The sequence below is a fragment of the Podarcis melisellensis genome (genome assembly GCF_964234715.1).
Source record: "Podarcis melisellensis genome assembly, chromosome: 3".
Classification (NCBI taxonomy): Eukaryota; Metazoa; Chordata; class Lepidosauria; order Squamata; family Lacertidae; genus Podarcis; species Podarcis melisellensis.
The window spans coordinates 53,091,512-53,112,522 of record NC_138530.1 but is presented as its reverse complement, the minus strand read 5'-3'; the positions used below and the strand labels follow the sequence as shown (position 1 = coordinate 53,112,522).

The 21,011-nt window shown below is 42.6% G+C and overlaps 1 protein-coding gene across 1 annotated transcript in view; it reads left to right on the top strand.

Annotated features, from left to right (window-relative positions):
• Positions 1-21,011, top strand: part of FNDC1 (fibronectin type III domain containing 1) — an 87,298-nt gene that overhangs the window by 25,406 nt on the left and 40,881 nt on the right. Inside the window, exons 2-10 of the mRNA XM_081906761.1 lie at positions 5,822-6,031; positions 8,471-8,588; positions 9,949-10,136; positions 11,247-11,354; positions 14,292-14,480; positions 15,566-18,628; positions 19,562-19,680; positions 19,777-19,888; positions 20,547-20,903. Coding sequence (XP_081762887.1) covers positions 5,822-6,031; positions 8,471-8,588; positions 9,949-10,136; positions 11,247-11,354; positions 14,292-14,480; positions 15,566-18,628; positions 19,562-19,680; positions 19,777-19,888; positions 20,547-20,903 — 4,464 coding nt within the window. The remainder of the gene's footprint in view (positions 1-5,821; positions 6,032-8,470; positions 8,589-9,948; positions 10,137-11,246; positions 11,355-14,291; positions 14,481-15,565; positions 18,629-19,561; positions 19,681-19,776; positions 19,889-20,546; positions 20,904-21,011) is intronic.

The window sequence follows — 21,011 nt, the reverse complement described above, 5'->3', positions numbered from 1 at the left end:
TAGCAAAAGTTCAGTGATATTATGTGGCCAGTAGGAATGTATTCAGTCTTCGTAAATAAGACTCATTTATTGCAGAATGAAGAGCCAGGAGAGATAGCAGTATGTGGATGTGCAAGGTCTGTAGATCTTGAACGTGATGCATTTAAAGACCTTAGAATAAAACCTGCTACATAATAGAATATTGAACAGCCCTGCGTTGCTGGCAAAATTGCATTATTGTTCATAGGACTCGTGCCTACTGCTGCATTCTTTGTGAGCTGCATTACAAGCCGCAACGCCTGTAATCTAGACTTAACTGGCTGGTAAACCTTGGCCTATAACTACTTCTATGGGTTGCTGGAGGAATACAAAATGAACATACTGCAGTAGTTAGCTGCACTCTTCAAAGACAATTTACAACTTTAAAAAGAAAATACAGGAAATAAAAAAGGCTGACTGAAAGGTTTTTAATTGAAGAAAGGGCAGTGGTTGCTGAAAGGGCGATCTGTTTGCCAGGTACTTTATTGTATGTAATAGCTGCCTAGAACATCAGTTTGTAGTTTTAAAGGGGATAGGGAAAAGGTAGAATGCTTTGGGTAAATATAGGTGAGGCCTGCAGCAAAATGTTGCAGTATGGAGTACTGCCTGATCAGCATTCCACTCGCTCCATTCTATTCCCCTCCTCTCACAGTCAATGAGCATTCTATTGCTATGGAGCATGCTCAGTCTTCATCAGGCTTTGTGTTTGCCCCCCCCCCATCTAGCATTCCATGCATGGCTACATTGGGCTGTTTAAGGGATTTCTCCCCCTCCTTAATTGGGGGGAATTTGCTTCAGTCTATAATTCATTATGTTTTCCTATTATTCCATTTCTTTATGGATGTCTATTTGTGGCTTGAAAGTGAGATTTTCATCTTCTACCCATTCACAGCCTGTGTTGGAGATGCTTCTGCCGCAATTTGTGTGTCTCTGTAGTTCAAAATGCTTGGGAATGTGTGCCAACATTTGTTCTCTTTTTTGTCTCCCCAACCCCCTTTTTCCTGTCTGCACATCACACAACCTATTTGCTTGTTGGAAGTAATGGCTGGTGACTGTATGTTTAACAAATGATGCAAATTTAGCTGGTGTATCCTGAGAGTTGTTGTTGGATATATACCGTATTTTTCCGTGTATAAGACTAGGGTTGTTGTTTTTTTTACCCCCAAAAATAGTTTTCAAATTGGGGCTCGTCTTATACACGGGTAGTGCTGAGGGGTTTTTTCTTAATTTGGAGTCCCCCAAAATAGGGGGCGTCTTATACACGGAAAAATACTGTACTATGTAACTTGTGCCTTCCTAGAACTACAGTACCATGCTTGCAAACATCTTGCAACCATGATTTCAGGGTATCTGTTGTAATATGCCACAATGGGCATATTATTGTCCCTATTTTCCAGGGATAGTCTCAGATTTACAGAAACTGTCCTGGTTTCTGATTTGATCCTGGAATGTCCCACTTTTCCTTAGGATGACCCTATTTTCACTGGAGAAATGTTGATGGGTTTGGAGTTATCTGACCCCGGAGCCATCTGAAGGCAGCCCTATACAGGGAGGTTTTAAAATGTTTAAAGTTTTTATTATGTTTTTGTTTATGTTGGAAGCCGCCCAGAGTGACTGGGGCAACCCAGTCAGATGGGCTGGGTGGGGTATAAATAATAATAATAATAGGACGTCCCTATTTTCATCGGATAAATGTTGGAGGGTATGGTTCTTGTTTTGTTCACCTCTGAACAAATCAGTTTCAGTTCCTTGCCATAAATTGTCAGGGATGTCTCTAAGTGTCATTGGCTCCTGGCATTTCCTTTCTGATATTCCAAACACGTGGAACATCTGGACACCATATCTGAGTATTCATGCCTGGCCAATTTAGTATGTCATTTCCCTCCCCCTGCTTTTTTTGCACACTACAATGCCAAAGCATCCTGTCTGAATCTTCTTTAATATGCCTGGTGTCAGTGGTTTTTGGAATAACGATTCATTCTCCTTAGAGTACAAGTCCCTTTTCTGTTGTTAACTCTGCTTTGATGCTCCAGAAGTCCTTAATTTCCCATTGCTCTTGAGACTTGATTTTGGGCCAATCTCCTTTTATCATCCTAATAAACTTTTTTCATAGTTTCATCTTTGTTTCTTATTTCTTCCATTTTCTCTTCAGTGGCTGGAATGCTTGTGAATATCATGTGTCAAAGAGCGAGTCGGCAGTAAATCACATAGTCAAAGTTGGAGTTAACGCTTTATTAGCAAAAACACAATCTTCACAGACTGGGCTGAGTGTCAGGCCTAATGAGCACAGCAGCTCATCTCTGGTAGGTCTGGCCACATTAATCAGTTGCCGATACTGAAAGTCCTCACCTCCCCACACCACAGCCGTCAAAGTCCCTTCCTCTCCAGGGGTTTCCTAACAATCAAAGACTGCCCCTGCATGTTCAGCCTGCCACTGCTCCACCCATTTCAGCTCTCTTCTGGTTCTGGGAGACAATGGGGGAAGAGAGCTTGTCACAGCAGGATGGGGAGAGACCCATGGCTCTTCACCAGCCTGACTGATCTCTGCCTCTTGGCCTCCCTTCTCCCACTCACCTGTTTCAGCTTCTGCCTCTGATTCTGGACTTCTGCCAGCTCACTAAGCCCTGTTACCCCTTCCCAGTCTTCTCCCTCTTCTATCTCTGACCACTCGTCGTTGTAACACCACTACTCCCCAGGCTCTGAGCCTTCTTCCCTTGGTGGTTCCCCGGCTGATTCCTCCCACCATTCCTCTGTGTCCAACCTGTCCATGACATCAAGTGTACTTGCTGCTCCAGAACATCTTCCTTTGTAGCAGAGGCAGTTAACCTATGGCCCTTCAGCATTTGTTGGACTTCAGCATCCATCAGTCCCAGCTAACTGATGGGAGGTCTATCCTGACAACACCTGGGGGGCTATGAGTTTCCCACCCACTGCTGTATAGCATTCTTTCTTGGTAGAAATGTTTTGGTTGAAAAGTTTGCTTGATGTATTTCTGTCCTTGGTTTACAGCTAGTTTTTCAGACAATATTTCAGAAGCAGGGGAAAACATTGTTTACAATCTGGCTGCACAATCTGGCTCAAGTTGGCACCTCAACTTGAGGCTTCTTCATTATGTTCTCCAGTGGCTTGTGGTCTGTCTTCACCATAACTGTTGTTTCACCATAGATGCATTGATGGATATTTGCACAATCTACCACAATTACAAACATTTCTTCTCATCCCTAAGCCTCCACCACTTGTGTAAAGTTATCACTGCTAACCCTGGAGAAAATCTGACTAAACAGTTAAACATTCCCAATTTAGTAACATTCCATCTCTGACATGGATGTTGAGGTTTCCAGTTGTTATATTGCTGCAGTTTTGCCTTAGATCTGGTTTTATTTCTTTTGGAGCCAGTATAAGGCCAAAAAAGTAATATTGCTGATCTTTATCTGCATTTTATTTTGATTTAGTTTCTGGGTTTTTCTTTCTGCATCTTTGCAGCTGTGTTGTCTGGTTATGTTCCTTCCACATAGAGCCATGCATTAGTGTATCAACAGTAATGATTTTGACACCTGGTAATTCAGGGATGGAGAACCTATGGCCCTCCAGGTGGTGCTGGGCTCCAACTCCCACCAGCCCCAGCCAGCTTAGCCAGTCATCAGGCATGATGGGAGTTGGAGTCCAACAACACCTGGAGTGCAATAAGCTCCCCATCTGTACTGTAACCCTTCTAATAATTAATGGATTTTCCTTTGAAGGATTCTTGGGTGGAGGAAATTCCTAAAGGCACCCTGCTGAAGTTCCATCAGCCTTCAGTGCATTGTCTTGTGTCAGTTGGCTGGTTCTTAATCTAGCATCAGCTGCCAGTATCTTGTTTGTGCATTCAATATATTTAAGTACTTGGCTTGTGACAGCTTGTATGTAAGAAGCTTGTAGTGTGCTGTCAAATTTAAATCTCTTGGATTGAAGACGTTAACTCTGCAGCCACCAAAGAGTTTACCCAATCTGCCACTTCGTCTGCACTCACCAGTACTCCAGTTTGCACCGTGTTCCATTTCAGTTTTTCTCTTTGAGAACAAGATTAATGTTTCCAAGTGCATGAATAATTGGTTATGCATCTGGCTTCAACTCTGTTTGACACTGGTTTGGTACACAGCCTAGATCTGCAAATTCATCTGCAAGCATTCTTTCCATTTTTGCTTTCTTGGGGCCAAACTATACCTTGTGCTTTATGCATAGCATGAAGCTCCATCTCCATTTTTCTTGACTCACTTACAGGCATAGAGGGATTCCAGTTGTTACTGGAGCCACAGTGCACAAGGAGAGAAGGTTTATCACTTCCCTCCCTAGCCATAAGCACCAATCACCCCCCTTGCAGTGCTACAAAGTTTTGTACAAAAGTTCTCATTGGTACAAAAGGGTACTGCCTTTTTTTTTTTACTAGTGCTTTCAAGGCAGACAGATGCCAACAACAATAATAGCCATGATGGTGGGGTTTTTTTTTTTTTGGGGGGGGAGATGTTATGACTAGAGAAGGAAGGGATAAGCCTTCCCCTCCTCATGCAGGCCAAAGGCTCTTCATATTTGGTCTAAAGGAATGTGATTGTTTATCTTGTTCCATATCTTATGATAGGGCAGAGCTACATATTGTATATTGCTCTGACAACAAAAAGTCTGTAGAGACTAACAGGTTGATTACGGAGTAAGACTTTGCAAACTAGAATCCACATCTTCAGCCGGCATGAGATATACATGGGTAGAGAAAAAAATGGGTCGAAATGACTATGAAATGTAAAAATAATAATTGTCTGGGACCATTCTGTGTACAGCTTAAAACAAGCACTGTGACCATTTGCAACAGCAATAATTGGTGTTTCTCAGCTGTTGTTCTGAATAGTCAGTTTACTTACTTTGAGCTTTATATAGAATTGTCACACTCCTTTTGCATTTTGTAGCCATTGCTTCCTGATTTTTTCTCTATACTCCCTTCCTCTAGAGTAACATAGCATGGGTACCCTCCAGAAAATGTAGTTCTATGATTATTATTTTTAAAATCATGTACAACGCCTGTGGTTGACTTCCAGTTGGGAAGGGAAGGGGTAGAAAAGTGAGCGTTCAGTCCTTCCCAACCACTCAAAACCTTACGGTTCTTTATAGACCACCAGGCCTTATCAAAGCTAAGCAACCAAACTTCCAATAATGGGTGGGTGTATGGTAGCTGCTCAGATTCTCAGGGAGTGGAGGAATAAGCTGCTGGCAGTGGTGGAACTTCATGCTCTGGCACCGGGAGGGGGTGGAGAGCAGGTGGGGGCGGGGCTGGCGTGCATCCCGGGGCAGAGTGTGCCACCCACAGGGGCGTGGCGCGGCGCCCATAGGGGTGGGGCGTGCGTCCTGGGGGCGTGGCATGCTGCCCATAGGGGTGTGGCGCCCAGCGATGGCACTCCACTGGGATCGCACTGGTGGGGGCGGTGTGCTCCCCTCCATTCCTCTTCCTCCGCCAATGGCTGCTGGCACCTCCTAATCCCTTCAATGGTTGTCAACCTGGTGAAACCCTAAGCCTGCAGCCTCCTTGGGAGTGGTGTAGAATCGGGAAGCCCCACCGGACCCTTAAAGTGATGAATTGATTATTTATCCCCCTTGCACCACTGCTTCATTTCTCTAGCCTTATCTCAGATTCACCATTTATCAAACTTGTCTGCTCAATTAATAAATTGCGAAGGTTAAAAAAAAGGTGCTGCTTATGTTAAACAGTTAACACATGAAGAGGGCTTAAGAGTAACTCTTGATTTGTGTGTTTGTGTGTTTTTACATTTTTTTGAAGAGAAGGAAGTGCCAAGCAGACCTTTAAGAGTGCGCGGCCGACCATCGTCAGCTGACAGGGCGTTTGTTCGGTGGAGGCCACCCCATTCTTCAGGTTCAAGGAGCCTACGTAGATATCCAGGTTACCTCTTGGGATATGGAGAGAGCAGCAGAAAGATGAGTTATAAGCCACTGCCAAAAGAAGAAAGAAGTCATGAGGTTAAAAGATTAGGTAAGTCAAGGCCAAAGTTTATTTCGCACCAAATAAGGTCTGGCACTTTTGTTTGGGATGATGAAGCATTGGGTTGGGTTCAACTAACCAGGCACCCTAGCAGAAGCCAATGCAAGGGCACCCAATAGTGCAATAGGGCCCCCCCATGTCATCCCCTGTGCCACTCTAGAGGGTCAGGAGAATGCCCAGAACAGTGGGGTGTGAGTGTGTTCTGCTGGGCAAGTGGAGACGTTTGTGCTGATTCCTTCTCCCTAGTAATTTGGTTCAGTGGGTTAATTCACTAATTAAAGCAGATTCCTGAAAGTGTCTAATACACTTATATCTATAATTTGGCTGCATGTGTTATGATCTGCTATGTAAGCAGTTATAGGTGTTTAATTAAGCAAAAGAAAAATCCTGACCAGGACGAAAAAAGCAATGGCTTGTATCCAACTAAGTTCTCCTTAAAGTTGACCCATTGAAATTAATGAGCCCAAATTCATCATGCACATTACTTTCACTGGGTCCACTCTGAGTATGACTACTATTATGTTGAATTACTCAAACTAAGTTGCAGTAACTTCATAGAAGAGGTAGCTTATAATTTTTGTAATGTTTCAGCTAAATTGAGCATTAGCAAGCCAAGTATTACTCCACACTTACAACAGTTTAGTGGAGATAAAACTTGGCAACAGTATTAGAACCGGTAGGTTTTATTGGTTTAATTGTCCCAAGCTTCAGTTAATTAGTCAAGAGGGGTCCAATTTCAACTATTAGGGGTCAATTTTAAGCAAAAGAGCTTCAAATTAAGGGCAAACTTGTACTTTGTTTAAGCCTCATTTGGTTCTGATGTTACATACTCCATATCTTTAGAAGTTTTGTGTGCCACATTTTAAGAAAAACATCAACAAACTGCTCACTGAATCGCCAGACAAAGAGAAGACAGAATCATAGAATTGTAGAGTTGGAAGGGACTGTGAGGATCATCTAGTCCAACCTCCTGCAATGCAGGAATCTTTTGCCCAATGTGGGGTTCGAACCCATGACTCTGAGATTAAGTATCTCATGTTCTTCCAACTGAGCTATCCCAACCAACAGAAGTTATCAAAATTTGTCTGATGGGTTTGCATAGCCCCTTGGTCAGTGTTTCCATATGAGGTAAAATGTAGAGGAATTTCAGAGTAGAACAGCTGGGGAATTTCCTACAGGAAAGTGTACAGGTGTGGAAACCCCAAAGGTGATTCCTCTTTGAGAGAATTGCATGTGAGGTGTGGCATTATGATTCACTACACGCTGCATGACTGCTACTTCATACTCAAATGAGACTCAGAAGAGAAACTGGTTTAATTTCCGTGTAAACAGTGCAGGAAATCCAGCTGTAACTTGTTAGCTCAAGATGGAGCAATGGCAAATGAAGTCACCCTAAGCGGAGGTGGGAAGAGCAACTGGTGGGAAATTAAGGTCAGAGGCTCTTGTCCAAGTTCTAACCTCAAGAAGGCTGTGCTGCCAGTCCGCCAATGCATGTAGGAATATGCGGAGCAAGGTGAAGGAGGTTGCCTTGAAGGAAGGAAATGACAATCAGCTTAATCTTAAAAAGCAAAACTCATATTGGCTGCAGCATAGCCTATGCAGATGTAATGGAATAATCTTATCTTCATGTGGTACAGTCTTAAACTATCTGATCTAATTTGTCCCCGGGGGAAAGAGATGAAATCCTAGTTACTTAGTGATGAATTGGGAACAGGTGGTGCAAGATAGGAAGCAAAGACTTTGGTTTTAGCTGGTTGACTTGTATAGTGTTGGTGTGTGTTGAGTAGTTCATACTGGCTTCAGCCCATGGCCTTGGTCACAGGGAATTGTGCCACATCCGTGGGTGGCTATGGAAACTAAAGAAGGCTGGAGTGGAACTATCATTCAATATTTTTAAAGAAGAAACCTGCTAGGATTCACACTTAATTGGATACTGTGCCCTCTACCAGTCTTGCAGTCTGTTCCCAGATGTGTGGAGGCTAGTTGGGTTCCCTCAGGAGTCCAATAACATCTGGAGGGCCACAGGCTTCTCCATCCCTGCTTCACTGCATTTTAAGATTGATACTGACATTTCTAATTTAGGGTTTGGGGGGGAAACAAATGAATCACAGTATTCTATATTTTTGAGACTATGCCTGCTATAAATTACCAGTATTTAACTCCAGCCATTTGAGCTATTGATCATGGTTTACTAACATGAGTAGCCAGCCTGTAAGTGGCCATAATAGTAAAGAAAGAAGGCTTTGATTGAAGTCACCCATCTGAGGTTGAGTGGGCTAAGGGGCTAATCAGGATAATTATGTAAGCAGGACCATTAAGCCTGGCTCAATATAGAAGCATCATGTAGTTCTGGTGATATAAGAGGCCATTGCTAATAATGATGATGTCCAGAATTCTCATTACTGACACACCATTGTGGTTGCATTTCAGAAGAGGATGAGCTGGAGGAGACAAAAGACATCGCTGTTCGTGTAATGTCTTCTCAGTCCGTGCTTGTTACCTGGACAGATCCCATCTATGAGAAGCAGAAGAAGCCTGTCTCCTCTAGGTACTAGAGATTATTTTGTTTGCATCTAGATATGCCAGAGGTGTTCCAAGTCCAACCTGTATGAAGCTACTGAAAGATGGCATGGTCAGGGGATCACTTCAGGATAAAATAAAGCAAGTGGTTTCATACCTTCCTTTGCACATGAGTAATAAGGCTGACCTGTACCAGTGCCAATCCACAGCATGTCTGGCATAATTTGGTGGGTATCTGACCTCAACAATCAGCAGTGTACTGCCTAGCAGACTGGTGTCCCCTTTTCATTGCAGATAAGGTGTGAAAAGTATTGTTGTGGATGGTCACACCTTCATTTTCCAGAAGTGGTATTGTTTTTCTTCTATTAGGATTGTTTTTAATTCAGAAAATGAAATAGATGAGGACAGGAAGAGAGAGATTTATATAAAAGGCCTTACAGAAGTTGCCTTACCCAGTGCTGGCTCCATATTGGGGGTTCCTTAGATATATTTGCCACACTGAGGGCCCTTTTCTTCAGTGCCCATTTATTGAGGAGTGGCTTGCTTGGTGGGGCAGAGCCACAGCTCTAGGGACAAGGCAGCAGCAATGCCGGGACTAGGCAAGCACCTGTGGAGTCAGTCTGTCACTCCCACTGGTGCACCTGCAACAGCTCTGATCTTGCTACCACCACACCCCTCCCAATAAGCGGCAGTGATGCTGTTGCTGGGAGGCTATTGCTCTGGCTTTGCCCCACTGGGTGAACCACTCTTGCATTTCCATTTAGAAGCATTTTTTCAAACACCTCATGCTGGAGCATTGAGCAAAGACAGTGAAACTTAATTGGAGCTGCTTGTGCAAGCTCTTACAGAAGCACGAGAACCATTAGGGTTGCCATATTTTAAAAAGTGAAGATCTGGACATAAAAGTTGTTGAGCTTTCTTGGGCAAGGTTTGAGCTTTTTTTTGGTCAAAGTTGGTGACCTTTTTTGGCAAAATCACAAAAACGACATTTTTGAGGTATTTTTCAGGAAGATCAACAAAAACAACACTGCCGGCATGGGTATTGCCATGCGTCCAGATTTTCCCAGACATTTCGCTGTTTTCTGCCTGGACACTGCTTCTGACTGCGGTATTCTGGGTATGTCTGGGAAACTCCAGACACTATGATTTAGTGTAGAAGATCATGTGACACACGATTAATTTTAATGACACTCCTATGTTTGAGGAAATGTGATCATGGCCTTATTATTGTGACTGAGAATTACTATGTTCCCCCCCAAAAAAAAACATTTAACTTGTACTTCTGGTGAATATAGCCCAATGGACTTGTGATAAGCTGAACAGTTATAGTTGTGCTTTATATCTTGTGACTGTGGTTAACAATGCATTCTTCCGTATTTTATTCTAAGGCAGTACACTGTCCGTTATCGAGAGAAAGGGGAATCAGCGAGGTGGGATTACAAACAAATACCCAACAGAAGGGTGTTGGTAGATAAACTGATTCCAGACACCATGTATGAATTTGCAGTTCGAATCTCGCAGGGAGAAAGGGAAGGCAAGTGGAGTGCCTCAGTTTATCAGAGAACCCCAGAAGCTGGTATGTATATTTAAGAATGTGATTTATACGAATTAATTACTTGGGGTTGGATCTGCGACTACTTGGGGCTCCTTTACACAGAATTCTATACCATTCAACATCTCATTTCTTAGTGACTCAGCAATTGATTACCCAACTGAAAAGAATTGTGTTTGAGGGCCATATATGATGTTCCACCATACGGGCACATGCTGCCCAGATGGATTTCATGGGAGGAATTCAATGTGTTCCATCAGCACAAGTCTTTCAGCTTGACTGATGGAACAATCCCCCCTCTTCTCCCATTGTGCATGGTTCTGGGAGTTCTCCTGACTCCCCCTGAGCCAATTTGGGGATGGACATGAGGGAGCGCAGGGGGAGGGAAAGGGAGGAGCCCCATTGTACAACTGGAAGTCATTGCTTAGGGCTTCCACTGATGGGACTCGTCAGGTGAATCCTGCCACAATCATTTTGCTCCCCTCTCTTCTACTGTAATATCTAATAGCACATATCTCGTGCTGTGATGTCATTCTTTGTTTCTGTCCCCAACTCACTCTACATCATTGCCCCTTGGAAGTGGTCAGAAAATGTGGAAACGTCATAGCATGGGTAAGTTTTGACAGGCATAATAGAGGATGAGGAGTAGGTAAATGTACTTCTACTATTTTGGGTGTACATTTTACTGTGATGTCTCGTTTGGGCCCTAAACACACATGAACATTTGTGTATGATGGTATTAGTGCCATACACACAAGTAAGAAAAAGAGGCTGGTTTTGTTTGGGTTCTTTTAGTCCAGTCTTTCCCAAATTTGTTTCCTCCAGTAGTTGTGGACTCCAGCTCCCATTATCCCTGACCATGGAACATCCTGGCTCAGGGATCATGGAGTCCAACAACAACTGGAGGGAACCAGGTTGGGGAAGGCTGCTTTAGTCCATTTCCAAAGGGTTTTGCAGAATCTGGATTTTAAAAAAACAACACCAACACCATCCACCAAAAATGTGGTTGCTTTCAATTTGCTTCAGGTGGCACCTACCTCTTTTCAAATGCCTGGATTCCACCGCCCAACTCCATTGCTTATTTTCACTACTCCTTTCCCACTTTTTCTTTTTGGTCTGTTGTATATGTCACAGCTCCCACTGGTGCTCCAGAAAACCTGAATGTTTGGCCAATCAAAGGCAAAACAGCAACTGTTGCTGCTACCTGGGATGCTCTTCCGGAGAGTGAAGGAAAAGTGAAAGGTAGGTGGCAACCACATAGAAATTGCTGTATGTATAGCAGAACAACTGTAAATCACCTTGAAATTAATATGAAAGGCAATTAATACATTAACAAACGAACATGAGAGGTTCTAAGCTCCATCTACTGAGCAAATATGAAGGAAACCATATTCAATCCTGAAAATCCAGTGGCTATAATGTACTCAGCTTCTGTTTGTGGCTTGGAAATCCTGCTGCTCTGCTCTAGGTCCAGGACTGGGGGATCTGTGGCTCTCCATATCTTCTTGAACTCTGACTCCCATCAACCACAGCCAGAATTGCCAAGGATCAATGTTGATTGGGTTATAGTCCAACAACATTTAGAGGGCTGCTAGTTCTCTAGTTCTAGTTAATATGCTTTTATTGCCTGGTGGTCTGCTGGCAGGCTGAAATGTCTTAGGTTGTTCACAGTGCTGCAAACAGAGTTTCAGCTGTGGAACATTTTGACCTTGACTCCTGAGTGCTCAGCTACACCCCAGATCTAAAATGGCCTGGTAGATTTTCCTTCTCTCCCACGGATTTAAGTTTTGTGAGGGACCAATAAGAGAGAATTCCCATAACTTTCACTGAGCCACAATCCCTCAGATTTTCTTTGACTGCTTGATTCTCTTTGCTACCTTTGTTCAAGGCATTTCTAGCCATCAGCATGATCTATGGGCAAGTTCCAAATTCTACACCATAACCCCACATAGAGGGGAAGGTTGTGCAGACAGACCAGCATGGAAGGTGTGGGTCAAGAAGGCTGAACCGGAAGAGACTGGATTATACAGGGTGGTGAAAGCAGCCACAAGAGAGGTCTATTTTTAATTTGCACAGATACTCTGACTCCTTCTGTTAACACTAGATGAATTTTGTTAATCTATCCAAATATTGCCTATTTTGGAAGAACACGTGCCCCGTGTAGCTATTGCTGGCAAGCCGTGATATTATGTGTCCTATAAATGGCTGGCAGAGTCTATATTTTTCATAGATAGTATTATCCACTTGTCTTTATTTTGAATTTTCTGTTGTTTTGCGTTATCACCATAGGCACCACTTTTTATATATACAGAAGCAAATTCTGAATACAGCAGCTCATGCAAAGCAATTGCTCCACTTTTGGTACTGCAGAAAAGGGACTGATGCTTTGGGATCAAGAATTCAGAGTTAAATTCTGCAGAGGAGGCATTTTTACACAGCAAATGAGTTGTGGAGTGGAGGGGTTCATGTGATCTTTCTTTGGGGTGAATGTAGAGTTGGGGGAGGGCATCAATGTCTCTTATAAACTGATTGATTCAATTTGCATCTAAAGGGAAATCTGTCAAATATTCACTTTTTGAAATATGGGAACCAAAATACAGTAATCTTTTGAAATTCACACTTCTCTTAATTTTGCAGTTCTGTCCTCCAAACAAACTAGCATTTACAAAAATGCATATATTGGGGAGGGTGTATAAAAATTAATACACAGGTGAAAATAACATACAAAAACAAATTCTATTAGAAAAAATGGTTTGCTTGCAAAAATGTGTACGTTACTCAAAATTGCATACAGAAATGTGGTTATTATAAGAAATTCACATCAAAATGCTGATGACATTTCATGAGGATTAAAAACAAACACAAATTGTGGCAGAAACCTGGAGAATTTAAGATCGGAAAAATGAGAAACAGAGAGAACCAAAATGACATATCCTTCTGGTGGAAGCCAAACTCCAAAGTGAAGCATTGTGAGCACAAGCTCCAGATGAGTCAAGTGGCAAGTGAGAGGGAAAATACTATCCTAACCTACCTATTGCCTTCCTTCTCCAGTTAGCTGTATCTCTTCTCATTGATTCCTGATCTGAAGCCCTGCTGCTTCCCATGCTGTTGAGGAAGTGCCAATGTCTTGTGTCAGCTGTGCTCCAGTGTCTGAGAGGGATGATGCTGGCATGAGGAGGAGCCAGCAGCTATGGTGTGCACTGCTCTCATGTTGCCTGTAGTTTGTTGCCTTACCTTGGCAGTGCAGAAAGGAGCACATCTTCATTGCTATTGGCACTGGGTTGTATCCAGTGAAGTCATCTCATCTGCACATTGACTTCTGCTTGCAAAACAGAACTTCTCTTCCCTCTCCTCTCCCCTCCCTCCCTCCCTCCCTCCCTCCTGCAAATCTGCTCCAGAGGGTTGGTGGAACCCCTACAACAGATTTGGGAGAGAAGAGTAAAGAGAAGTTCTGTTTTGCAAGCAGAAGTACTTGTGTGAATCGGACGACTTCGTTGGATATAACTCATAATTTTAAAAGGTAATGGTAATATCTAAATGCAACTCTAAAAGTGACATAGAGCTGTTCTTGGTTATCTTTACATTTAGGGCTGGTTGAGGTGTAAGGCTCTAAGATATCAAATGATTAACACTTCAAGCAGTAGCTGGAAGAGTTAAGAGTGCACGTGTGGCTTAAACCTTCCCATATTTGATGGCATATGATGCTGAACCAGGGAAAGGTGGGCATGGTTCACTGAAAATGGCATGGCAGGCCAACCTCAGAGGCCTGGCAAGCCTATCTAAGCCCATGGGCCATAGGTCCATCAGCATTAATATATAGCCATGGACTATGTGCCTTTTACCAACTCTTATTTTTTAATAAACAGCTGATTCACTGTGTTATTTGCAAAATCTTATGATGTCCAAGGTAGGGGTGGTAATATAAATGATAAATAGTGAGTGAGAGAGTTGGGTATTTAAATATATTTGGACATTTGCAATTAAAATGGCTGACGGAATGCTTGCTCAACTAACTATGTATATGATGTCTTTGATGCCCCAGCTGTTGACTTGACGTGCATTGCCAGTGTATTAATTTTAGTAATGCACGTTCTAATTCATCCTACCCATACAGTCTGTCCGCTGGAAACAGGATTGTTTTCAGTTTCCTCCTTCCAACCGTCTGCCAAATCATTTCAGAATACATTCTCTCATACGCCCCCGCTCTCAAGCCCTTCGGAGCAAAGTCCATTTCCTACCCGGGAGATACGACATCCGCCCTAGTGGAAGATCTGCAGCCTGGGGAACGCTATATTTTCAAAATTCGCGCCGCAAACAGGAGGGGCCAAGGGCCTCAGTCTAAAGCCTTCAGTGTTGCGATGCCAGCAAGTAAGTGTGATGTTGTCACAGTTCAACCAGCCAGTTTCCTCTTTGCTATTTTGCCCTATGTTCCATTAAAAGCCATTGGATCGCTCTGGAGTGGTGACTTTGGAGTGGGTGGGCCATGTAAACATTCTACAAGTTGGCTAAAGTATATTAGATTTCAGTGTAGAAATGGACATTCTCATCAGAATTCTACAGTTGCCTTTAGAGTGCAATCCTGTGTTGATGGCTGGTTAGGATGCTGCATAGTCACTTCTACATTGGCCTCCATTAGCAGAGAGGGCTGTTGCCAAATTGGAAGGTGGGGTGACTCCACCCATGGGGGCCCTAGCTTTGGCCAGTTAGGTAGGAAGCTACCACCACTGTTTCTTCTACTGCATCTAAAGCCCTGCAGATTCTGTGAGGGGACTAGCCTGCTACTGGCATAACAATTTTAAAGTATTCCATATGTGTGTGTGTGTGTGTGTGTGTGTGTGTGTGTGCACTTGCTTGCTTGCTTGCTTCCCAATCCTGTTGAATGTTTACCAAGACAGAGGTCCATCTCACTCATTATTGTGTATTGCCTGGCAGTGTCTCTCCAGGCACTGAGCCACAGTCCTTGCACCCTGGCTGGCATGAGATTGCAGGGCTTGGGATGTGGTGGTTGATTGAGAACCTCACTGCTTCCTGGTTTGAATTGTTCTGTTTGTCTCAGAGACGGATAGATTTGATCTGCAGTGGCATTTAATTTTTGACATTTCACAACTGATTCCTGCAAGAAGCAAAACAAATGGAAAAGCTTACAAGTCTTAGGCCCTCACATTTCAAACTAAAATTTTATCTTAAAATGCAATCTCATAACATTTCAAATTGTCCATTTTTGACTATTTATGATTATTCATTACTGTGTTTCTTCCATGGCTATGTGAATGAGAACCGTAGATTTAGGACAAGGGCTTTGAATCACCATAATTTAAAACATGGTTTGGGATTGCTGCCAGAATGTTTCATTAGGCAAGCTATTTTCATTTTCTTTTAATAACAGTTGGTTACTTTTATAGATTTCTATGTTTAATCTCTTTCCCTCCCCCTGCCCCTCTCTTCTGTTGTAGCCAATATAGGTGAATCAAATATTGATCAACAAACAAATATCGAAGCGGATTTGGAACCGAAAGCATCTAAGAATTCTGCACCTTCTTCCTCTGTTCACACCTCTTCTGCCTCATCACCGTCCTCTTCCTCTAAGCAAACTTTGGGTCATTCATCCACTTTTCTTGGTGGCAGAGATTCAAAAAGTTCTGCTTCTGACTTAAAGAATAAACTCCTAGCTGGGAGCAGAGTCCCTACCAAGTCTCAGGTGTCTTCTAGAAAGGGAGCAGAGCTAGAAACTGATTCTCTCTCCAGAGAAGAATCTGACCACAATCCCTCCAAAGAAGCTGCAACAGTGCAGCCACAAAATCAGGATGTTAAGAGCAGTGTGAAGTCACACTCCCCAATTAAACCTCCACACTCTGTCATTTCCTCAGGTAAAACACCTCATAGGTCACGCACACCTGTAAGAACAGGGCAGGCAAGCACTGATAAGCGTCGGTCATCACCACCCTCCCTCTCACCACACCCTTCATTATCTTCCATTCCTAACTATCCCAAAATTGAAACAAAAAATCTAAGACAGAGCAGCTCTAAACTACCTTCTTCCCATGAAGTCACGCTGGATAATCTGCCGGTTGATAATGAAAGTAATGATCAAGTTGACAGTTCAGAGGAAAAACCTAAACCTCCAGAAGTTAAGCATTCAGTTTCACATTCAAATCAGCAGCCATCTGGATCTCGGAAGGTAGTTCAGAATCTCCCCTCAAAACCATTCGTTCCTTCTGTATCATCTGCAGCCTCAAATTCTCAAAGTCATTCACACCATCCCTCTTATAAACTAGATCCCCCTGATACCAGTGATGCTTTTGACACTGATAAAAGCAAAGAAACCGAAAAAAGAGAGCAAAGACCAGGTTCTAGGCTCTCTTCTCCTCAGGGCAGTTCATCTGCATCTGTGCAAACGAGGCCTCTCCTGCACTCTAACCGCCATGTGCCACGAGATCCGAGAGTTTCTGCGGTTGCTGCTGCTGCTACTCATACTTTACCTCACTCACATAGCTCATCTGCTAAACGTAAGGCTGAGGGAAAAGAAGGTTCTGATGCTAATAATGGTGAAAATGATGACGGAGAAGATGAAGAGAACAGAAGAAGGCCTTCTTCTAGATTCAGTTCTAGGTCCTCTTCAAGTTTGTCTGCATCTGAACGCTTTAATTTGTTCAAATATAGATCAGCCCTTACTGCCAACAGATTTGCCAACAAAGGCAGTAATATATATGGTACCAGGACTCCACCCCCGAAAAGCCCCTCTACTACACAGTCCTCAAAGGTTCAACCTCAGTCCAGTTTACGTTTGGCATCAGGCAGTAATCATAGGTCCAATTCCAATAAAGACAAAGAACTGGAGGATGAAGATGAAAGTCCTCTGCCTTCAACTCTTCCTAATGCTTATTCACCATCCTTTTCTAAACAATCTTCTTCAGTGGACTATACCAAAAGGAGGAGTTCTCTGGCTGAATCTAAGAATCATCACAGAGTTATACAAGAAAACTATAGCAAAGAACGAGAAGCTACAGATATAGATTCTTCACTTAAAGTTCAACACTCTGATGCTGTGTCTTCAGTGTCTAGCCAATCCCCTTCATTAAGCAGAACAAACCATCATTCCGGTGTTTCTTCTCAGTTAACAAATGGCCATAGTTCAAGGTCCAGAGGCTCATCTCCATCTTCTGATTCTTTATTAAGGACATCTATGGAAAAGTCAGTTCCTTTACAGCCTCCTGCGTCTAAATATCAACCTGACCATCTTGAGAGCAAAGATACACCTCCTAAGTCGAAGCAAACCTCACCTTTGTCTAAAAAACCATTGATGGGAAGGTCACATGCTTTATCCCGTAAAACTCTTCATCCAGAAACCAGCTATTCCTCAAAAGCATCAACGGATCAGACGCAACATTCAAGAAGCCACCTTACACTATCATCCCACCAGAGTAATGAAAAACTTGAAGACAGAGATGATGACACTTTGGAGGGAAACTATTATAAAGAGGCAAGTGATAAAGAGGAACAGAAGGGTTCTTATTCAATACCTGCCAAAGAAGTCTCTCCATCTAGGAGAATATCTCAGGGAAGAACCAGCTCTCTTGCAAAGCATTCTGAGTCTCAGACCAGTAAATCTGGGCAAAGATCTTCAACTCAGCGAGAGTCTTTAACCTCCTCCAGAGGTTTAGGTCTGTCACCAGGAAAACATACTGGGTCAAAGATTATTGCATCTAGTGAAGATACATCTGATGCCTATAAATTGCCTGCATCTCCTCATCAATCCAAATCTGTTCAGCCAGCATCTACCTCTAACAGAGACCTAGACAAAGACCATCACTACAGCAGAGAAACTTCTTTATTTTCAAAATCATCCTCAACTTCTCTGAGACAAACTCATCCTTCAGTGCCCCGTTATCCATCTGGCTCCAGAGTCCCAACTAGGACAGGATCTCAAACAGACAAAAAATATGGACTCCTGCAGCCAGCCCCAACAAAAGTCGAACTTTCTCCCAAAATGCCATCCTCTAAAACACATCAGTTGATAAACAGGGATGATGATTATGAGGATTATGACCAGTCAGAAATGGAGGAAAATCCAACATCTCCAGCAGCGAAGTGGCCATCATCTTCGGTTTCTAGGGGCAGTCAAAGCCTAAATAACAATGTTGCTGGTGATAAAAGTAAATCACCAAGCCCTGCATTGCCCCCCAAAGCAAAATTTGCTGATGAGGAAGTGTACAAACAAGATGAGGAGGAGGAACATGAACAGCCCACTTCTAAAACATCGAACACTGCATTGAGTAGATCTACTGCTTTAACTTCTAGGTCTTCCCAGTCTTCTAACAAACTGAATACATTGCCTAAAGTGAACTTGGCTTCACCACGTTCCTCTGGTTCTACTTCTGGATCTTCTCAGCTTCATCCCTCTCACTCTGCTTCTCCAACACATTCTTCATCCTCAGTGTCCTCTAATCAACGAACACAAAACTCAAGGTTATCCAACCCTTCTCAACGACAGCAGCATAGGCTTCCTAACAGGCAAGGTAATGTGTTGGTGATGCTTGTATTAATGCTTGTTAACTGGGTGTTCCTCCCATCCTAATCCTATTATGGAGAATATGTGTTATTATAAGATGCTCCCAAACGTTGTGCTTTGAGATCTCATCAGTGGAAATTGTTTTGTTCTGAAACTGTCTATCAGTTCACCTACTTCGCTAAGGGGCTCTTTAATTCCTTGCCTCATTTTGGCCCATCCTCAAATCTCACTGCTCCCAGCTGGCCATTTCTCTCAGAACGTCTCACTAGTGTGTCCTAATTCACTATTTCTGCAGAAGATTATTCAATTCAAACCTAATATTAGGTAGACCTGATCACTAGTGGGTGAGTATTCAGAGACTTTCATAGTTTTATTCAGGGTATGTCCTGATAGGTCAACTGAATTTTATTCCTTAAATTGATTTATTAGTGGTCACACAAATCCTGTATATCTAGCTAGTATGTAGAATTTTGATGAAAAACAGACAAAAAAATCCACAGGTGACATCTACTATGACATAAGAATATCCCATGCCTAAATATAATGTGTAAAGAAGCCCATAGTAAAATCATAGTGGTCCCTAATGTCAGACCATAAAAATCACAAATCTGTACCAGTGTGTTGGACATATATCCAGTTTATTCCCACTGAATATAATATAATTAGAATCACTGCAAGTTGCTTTTTAAACCTGCATCCCAATGGAATACCTGCATTATTTCATAAATGAATATATTGTACAAGTATGTATATAAAATACATTTATATGTTAACATGTTTTATTAAACAGCTTTGGGGTTTTATAGTTTTATAGCATACCAATTTTATTAAATAAATATATATTGTGTTATTATAAATATTTGGAACTATAATTTTACCGAATGGACAGAGTATAGACAAAGTAATGGATAATGCATGCTTTGTGTTGTTTATATTTCAGGAAATGGTGGCAGGCCCAATCTAACCACAAAACCAGATCAAAATAACAAAGTAGTCCCTGGTACTAATGGAAAGCGAAATGGACAGAAAATAATAAATGGTCCACAAGGAATAAAGTGGGTAGGGTGACCTTATTTGAAAATACAAAATACTTTTAAGATTTAACGTTATATTATTTCATGTTGGAGAGCCTTTCAATCTACACATTGCTTTTAGATTGTAGATCTTGACCGAGGGCTGGTGCTGAATGTTGAAGGAAGGTACCTCCAAGATTCCCAGGGGAAACCTCTCCGAGTGAAATTAGGAGGAGATGGCCGGACTATTGTTGGTAAGCAGCAATATGAACACGGGGGGGAATGTGGGTTATTCAGAGTATGGGTTCTTGTAACACAGGAGGGGAGACCTGTGGCTCTGCAGGTGTCACTGGACTTCAAACCCCTCATTATCCATGACCATTGACTATGCTGGCCAGGACTGCTGGGAGTTCAACAACATTTGAAAGGCTGCATCTTCCCCATCCCTGTTCTACTGAGTTACTTGATACTTTTTTTATCAGATGAGCTGAAGAGAACCCATTGGCATAGCAATCTATACAATACAAAACTATGGAAAAGATGGGAGATTGTGTGTGTGTGTTTGGTATTCTCTAGATACCAATGCAGCATGCCTATGAATATCATTTGCTGGGAGCTGCAGGTGAGGAGGGTGCATTCAGGTCATGCTTATGGGCTTCCCATGAGAATATGGTTTGCCCATGTGAGAACAAGATGTTGAACTAAATGGCCTTTGGCCTGATTCAGCGTGTCTCTTCTTAAGTTACAGGGCAGCCCCTACATGTTGCTAGCTTTGTTGCAACAGAAGTATGTACCTATTCTTCCTAACAATCCCTCTGCCCCCGCCCCAGTAGTCCCTCAAAGGCCATGAAGCAAAACTTCATGGTATCAACTGTATCTGAGGTAAATTTTTGACTTCTTTTGTTCTTTTAGATTCCAAAGGAGCTCCTGTAGTAAGCCCAGATGGTTTGCCGTTGTTTGGGCATGGGAGATTTAGCAAACCTGTAGCAAATGCACAAGATAAACCAATCATCAGCCTTGGAGGGAAGCCCCTGATAGGCCTTGAAATGGTTAAAAAAACAACCACTCCTTCCACCACCACAACAACCGTGAGGACAACTACTGCAACTACTACTACCACTCCTGAACCAACCACTCCTGAACCAACGACTACTGAGCCACCAACTGAGAAACCACAGCCTACCTGCCTGCCTGGGACTTACGCAGAATATGATGAAGAGGGGAATATTGTGTTAGGATTTGACGGTCTGCCTGAATGCAATTCCGAAGGTACTGACTTTTATGCTAGTTTATGTGTATATGTATGTGGCATTTCTATTTAAATAGTTCAGGTACCTTATATGAACACTGGTCATGGATGAAGCAACAAACCAAGAT